Here is a 6,686-nt window from a genome sequence, read left to right as displayed (position 1 = left end):
GAATCTTTTGGGTACTGAGCAAGAACTATTAGCTCATGGGACTAATAGTCAGTAATCCTTGTTTCTAGGCAGTTCTGCCTCAGAGCCAAAGTCACTGTGTTTAGAGAGCGTCTGTCCTGGCGAATGCAGACGGGGGGCTTTCCTTTTGGTACCGGCATACCTCAGGCTTTGTGGGTTTGGCACCAGACCACCCCAACAAACCAAATAGCACAAGTAAAAGCTAGTCACAACGCATGCTCTGGCTTCCAAGTGCACAGAAAGGTGGTTTTGGCATTAGCATAATGAAAAAGTGTGAAATCTTGTGAGAATGATCAATGGAACATTGAGACACAAGGAGAGCACATGCTGTTGGGAAAATGGCGCCTGTAGATTCACTTAACACAAAGGAGGTTACAAACCTTCAACTTGTTACGTTTTTTTAAAGGTAGTATTTGCAAAGCTCAATAAAGCAAAATGTCGTCTGTGTTTAAAATTCAGTCATCATTATTCAGGGTTAAAATGATCTTCAAAAGTTTTTTCTCAAAGTAAATGTTAGTTTGATATTTGTGTTGTTATTAAGTGTGGTTGAGTAGGTTCCGACTCATAGCAACCCTGTATAGGCTGTCCAAGGAGCGGCTGATGAGTTTGAACCACTGACCTTGCAGTCCAGTGCTTAACCTACAGCACCACACCAGGACTCCGATATTTTAGTTTTATTGAATCCGAATTTAATCGCCCTTTTTAAAAATAAGCAAATAGGATCTTAAAAACATGAAATTAAATGCAAAATTTGAAGTTAAACTACAAGTGAAAATCGATGAGTCATAGAAGGCAATATAATGTACCCATTTTTAACTTTTAAGTCATGCTTCTAGGAAAAGACCTACGTTTCTGATGCAGCCCCACCTTGAAAAGACATGTTTCTGATGACATTTGTCAGGAAGTAACCTTTCAGTCAGCATCAGCATATTTTGGATGAAGACGTGTTATAGCTTAAATCTATTGCTTTTAACCAGGAGATAGATCTTAGCCATGTCTAAAGACATTTGGAAGGTTACTACTGGCATCTAGTAAGCAGAGGCCGGGGTGCTATCAAACACTCTCTAGTGCTGCAAACAGCCTCCACCACAAAGAACTAGTTGGCCCAGAATACTATTGGTGTCACTTCTGAGAAACCCTGCCATAAACTGAGAACCTCCCACTGCCGACGTGAATGCTATACGAGAGAGGACCCTCTGTCTCATCCTTGGAAGAGAGATTGTAAAGAAATGGGCAATGTAGACGCTTAGCGATACTAATTTTAGGTCATTATTTTTTTATCATATGCAATATCAAACTGGAATGGGGATAGGTCACACATCCTACTTATGGGTGTTTAAGAACTTTGGCAGCTGAGTTGATTTTAAGATTGGATAACTTTCTCTGATAATTTTACATTTTTAAAAATAGGAAAACTCAAATATAGGGTTACTGGTTTTCCTTATTTTACAGATGGGGTCGAGGATTTGGTCTTTTGGGTTCCATTTTTGGAAAGGATGGTGTATTAAACCAGCCAAACAGTGTCTTTGGACTTATATTTTATATACTACAATTATTACTTGGTAAGTATTTATACAACATGATTTTTCAAAAAAGTTTGTTTTGTTATATTCTATTTAGTGCTTTTTATCTTTGCCCTGACGTGTGTCTTGGTATTAAAATATTTTAAAAAAAGGTTAGAGCCACTAGTTTGTAGCACATTTTTGTGTGGTGACAAGATCTTGGTGGTGATCATGCTGAGCTTGGAATCTGTTGGATTTGATCAGGGATAGCAGTATTCCACTGTGTCAACAAAACCCAGTCCTAGTCAGGAAAGCTGTGGCTCTAGACAAGTCTTCCCCCTGAAAGCTTTTCTCCTTAATATGTTTGAGATGCTGGAGAGATTGTTAAATGTGCTGTGTTGAGAACACATTGATGGGGACTCATGTTCATAATTGCATTATCGATCATCCCCCAGCTACAGGTTCCCTGCTTCCTGTTGGGTTTTTGCTTCTTTTTTTTCGTTTTGACCCAGTGTTCCTAATTGTCTCTTATCCTCTTACCTGTTCTGTTATTGTGAACATCTAGGGTGCAGATTTTTTATGTTATGGAAATGCTGAGTTTAACATCTACCTTTCCCCCTCTTATTTGAATTCTTGCCACAAAATATATTTTTAGACATGGGCTTATGAGTCAAATGAGGTTGATATTTTTCAGGGATTCAAATTTCTTTTGCTTCCCTTGTCTAGTTTTCTAGAAGCCTCACCAATGTTTGTTGTTTGTTTTTAAAGCTTTTTTAAATTGAACAGTGCCTATGAGTAGCTAGCTCATCGTTGTAATTTTGCTCTACTTTCAATTCCTTTTACTGTCACAAGGAAGCCCTGGTGACGCTGTAGGATAAGCACTGTCCTGCTAACCACACGCTAAGCGCGGTTCAAACCCACCAGCCACTCTGTGGGAGAAAGATGAGGCTGTCTGCTTCTGTACAGATCTATAGCTCTGGAAACCCTATACAGACAGGGTGGCTATGAGTCGGAATCAACTTGATAGCAGTGGGGTTTGGGTTTGGTTTTATTGCCACTTTTATTATAGGGTTCCTGGCAATAGTCTGTTTTCATGTTTGTCACAAACATTTTTACCCATTCTTTAACCTTTTTTTTAATGCACACTTGGTAAGTTTTTGTATAAAAGTTTTATACTGTTAGTATTCAGCCTGTCTCAGTCTACCAATTCTGCCATCTACCTGAAGGTGACTTATTATGAGGCCAATTATAAATCTGCATTTTTCTTAATAGTCCTATGGTTTGCCCAGTTCCATGTCTGTAGATTTATCCTACAGAGACGCAAGGAGAGTCATGGCAATCAGTCGGGCTACACACATACTAGAATAGAAAATATGAGGTAGCCGTTGAAAGGGAGAGGCTGAGCTATCAAGGTGTACTTTGTTTAGTGAAATAAATAAATCGTGAAAAAATAGGTACGGGGTAAGTGGTAGTGGTTATGCACTGAGGAGTCAGTCCCGACTCACAGCATCCCTGTACAGGGTGTCCGAGGCTGTAAATCTTTACAGGAGCAGACAGCCTCATCTTTCTCCTGTGGAACGGCTGGTAGTTTCAAACTGCTGACCTTGAGATTAGCAACCCGATTCGTAACCACGACGCTACCAGTACATGTTTATATATATTTATAAATATATATTTACACACACAGAGAAAAGGGTCTGGCTGTTACATGGGGCAGGGGAGAGTGGGAGATGTTCTACTTTTTAGTCTGTATATTTCTGTTCTGTCTGGATTTCTACAGCAGAATCTAAATCCCAGGTATGAGGCAGCCATTCATATTAGCTATTGAAAAAGCCTAAGAAAAGCTTTAGAATATATAAATTTTGGGCAGTGGTAAAGTGAAATAGTCAAAATAGTTCAATTTTAATTGATAATATTTAATTGTTGATTTCTCATTAATTATGTGTGCCTAATTTAAGTCACATGTGTCATCCGTATTTTTTCCACTCACAGTGGGTAGGGGGAAATCCCCTCCCATTCAACTCGTCACATGTATTTTTAATGTCTTTGTCTTTATCCTTAAGTCCATGTGAAGTCATCTAACAGTTTCCCAGGGCACAAGCTTCCATAAAGATGCACAGACTCAGAAACCCTATACTCCTAACAGTGTATGCTTCGTTGGGAGTCCTCCTCTTTTTTACTGACTCTCCATTTTCCCAAGTACCATGTCCTTCTCCAGGGACGGCATACTTTTCGGGCATTAAAAAGATAGAGATAGAGCTTCATGTACTAATACCAGAAAATACCCAAGATCTATTCAAAACAATTAGACAGTTGATAGACCTTGCCATATCCCCGCTGAGATACAGCATTTTTAAATTTAATTTTTCCCTAAGTAATACATTGTCATGGTTCAAAAATAAAAAATATTTAAAAATCTGTTAAGAAAAACAAAACTCCTTCCCACTCGTGTCCTCCCTGTCTTCCCAGTCTCCCTGCTTCTCAGTCCCAACCATTATTTTTTTTTTCTTTTCATTCTTCTAGTGTTTTGTTTTAAATGTGTATACAAGAAAACACAACTATCATCTTAATTTTTCTCCTTTTTTGCTACAAAAGCTGATGTTGAAAATGTGCTTTCTACAGCTTGTTTTTGTATTTGATTGTTGTTTTGAATCCCTTCTTGGTGACCAGCCTCTGTCTGGACCTGGTTTCCATTCTTTTTGACCCATTGCATGGCTGGACCACCACTTATTTAGAGTTACGGCGTATTTTAAATTCCACTGAGAATTCCAAGACCTTCTACCCAGTTAGTTACATTACATTGTTGTTGTCAAGTGTCATCAAGTTGGTTCCGACTTCTAACAGCCCTGTAGAGGGTTTCCAAGGAGCAGCCTGTAGGTTTAAACTGCTGATCTTGGGTTAGCAGTTCAGGTCTTATCCTACAGCTCCACACCAGGACGCCATATATTAGGACAGGTTCAACACTGTTGTATTTAACCAATAGCCAGTAGTTGTAGAGCATTTACTACGGTCCAGGTAGTATGCTAGTGTTTTACACCTGTTACCTCATCTAATCTGCACATTAGTCTAAAGAAGTAGGTATGATTAGTATTCCAATTTCACAGTGGAGGACAGAGAGGCAGAGAAATTAAGTAATTTGTTTGTGTCCTTTGAAACTAGCTTTCTTAGTAGCTAAGATTGCAGTGACCGCAATAACTGTTGAAGTTGTGTTTCGTATACTTTTTCTATAAAGTGCCAGATAGAAAACAGTTTAGGCTTTGTAAGCTGTGGCATCTACTCACCTCTGCCACTGAAGGTGGGAAAACAGCCACAGACGTGCTGGGTTCTAATAAAACTTTATTTATAAAAAGCAGGTGGTGTGCCAAATTTGCGTATCCCTAACATAAGTAACCCAGTAGCATTTTAGTCTTGAAGAGCTTATTCCAAACCTAAAGCCCATTGCCATCCACTCATGGTGTCAGCGTTATCTAGTATTTTCTAGTCCTGGGAGCAAATCAGGCCCCTCCAACCACACCACAGCCCACTGGCAACTTCTTGTTACCTTTCTCCCAACAGGCATCAGGCATGTGCAGCACCTTAATGAGCCTCTTTAAACCTGCTCATCCACCTGTTCTTAGGTCTTGGTCCTCTTACCCTGGTTTCACTCATTGCTATGGGAAGAGGCCCTTTCAGAGCTCTAGTTTGGGAAACAAATGTACATGTTCTCGGTACTGCTGACTATAGGAATTTACACAATTGTACTTGTAGCGATAGCTGAGAAAGTGGAAAGTGGAGAGTTCGGCAGGTTTTTGTCTTGAGCCTTGTTTTGTTGCATTTTTCTAAATCTAGTTTGATTACCATCTGGCCGAGTGTGGTTTGCCTTACCCACACTTTCTGAAGTGTTTAGCCTGATAAAACTTGAACACTATGTTGGTGTAATTACCTACTATAGTGGATTTTTGAGGATCCCTGGTGGCGCAATGATTATAAACGCTCAGATGTTCACCAGCCGGAAGGTTGATGGTTTGAACCCACCCAGTAACTCCCCAGGAGAAAGACGTAAAGAGGAGAGCCTAGAAAACCCTACGAGGCGGCTCTCCTCTGTCACATGAGGTCACTCTGAGTCCTCATCAATGTGACAGCACCCAACAACATAGATTTTTGAGAAATTTGATCAAAACATGGAAAAGCAAATTTACTCTCCATAGGTAGGAGTGAAAAGGCAGGAGTGAGGGCCCTCCCAGTGTCTCTGCCTTGAAAGAGAAGGTAGTGGTCTTCACGTTCTTTCTTCCAAGATGGCATGTTCCGTGCGTGCACATCCATGAACTAATGTTAGTTAGGAAATAGTTATCATCGTTCCTCTGGCGTATGGAGTGAGTGAGAGATTGTAGCTCTGACTGGAATCGTCACTGCAGAGTCAGCGTATATGGTCTTAACGAAACAGGCCAGTAGTGTCACTGTCAAGAGCTCAGAGAGTCCTCAGCCTCCCAGTGATGGCCTGGACCTGTGGAACTCTCGGGGAGGAAAGCCCGCTGAACCCCGTGTGCCCTTGTCTTGCAGGCCTGACGGCGAGCGCGGTGGCTGCCCTGATCCTCATGACGTCATCCATCGCGTCTGTCCTGGGCTCCCTCTACCTGGCCTACATTCTGTACTTTGTGCTCAAGGAGTTTTGCCTCATCTGCTTCATCACATATGTGCTGAACTTCCTCCTCCTCATTGTCAACTACAAACGACTAGTGTACTTGAACGAGGCCTGGAAGCGGCAGCTGCAACCCAAGCAGGACTGACGGCCAAGAACTCCTGGCGGACAGTCTCAAGTCCCGTGTCCATTAAGTTTATTTTGCAGCAGACACTCTCCCCAAGAATCTCCAACTGATTTTTTAAAATCCTCAAAACCTGAAGGGGCCCTGGGTATTTTTCTGTGTCAATCTTCAGTTTAAATATGGATACAAAAAAAAAAAAAAAAAGAGGATACGCCAAGCCAATCAAAGACAAGCTTTAACTTTGCTTTGAAGATGTTTCTGAAATAATAAAATGTCGCCCTGCCCCTCCTACCCCATCACCCAGTTGTCAAGTGCTCAACTATTACCAGTCATTCTCTAATGTGTATAAACTCAATTTCAGGTATAACAAATGTGATCATGACATGAAACTAATTTAGAATAGATACTGTATTAAATATTGCCA

The 6,686-nt window shown here is 40.8% G+C and overlaps 1 protein-coding gene across 1 annotated transcript; it reads left to right on the top strand.

Annotated features, from left to right (window-relative positions):
• The first annotated feature begins 453 nt into the window (after positions 1 to 453).
• On the top strand, positions 454 to 6,286 carry VKORC1L1 (vitamin K epoxide reductase complex, subunit 1-like 1). The gene is made up of 3 exons (XM_006859850.1): positions 454 to 458; positions 1,471 to 1,580; positions 6,060 to 6,286. Exons 1-3 carry the CDS (start codon positions 454 to 456, stop codon positions 6,284 to 6,286), a joined length of 342 nt encoding a protein of 113 aa, XP_006859912.1.
• The last annotated feature ends 400 nt before the right edge of the window (positions 6,287 to 6,686 follow it).

The sequence above is a fragment of the Chrysochloris asiatica genome, unplaced genomic scaffold (assembly GCF_000296735.1).
Source record: "Chrysochloris asiatica unplaced genomic scaffold, ChrAsi1.0 scaffold00034, whole genome shotgun sequence".
Taxonomy (NCBI): Eukaryota; Metazoa; Chordata; class Mammalia; order Afrosoricida; family Chrysochloridae; genus Chrysochloris; species Chrysochloris asiatica.
Note: the sequence above shows the minus strand (reverse complement) of the source record. Positions and strands in the feature narration are given on the sequence as shown.

Coding starts and splice junctions, on each gene's coding strand:
- VKORC1L1 (XM_006859850.1), top strand. Junction 1,581..6,059: donor TATACTACAATTATTACTTG/GTAAGTATTTAT, acceptor CTTGTCTTGCAG/GCCTGACGGCGAGCGCGGTG.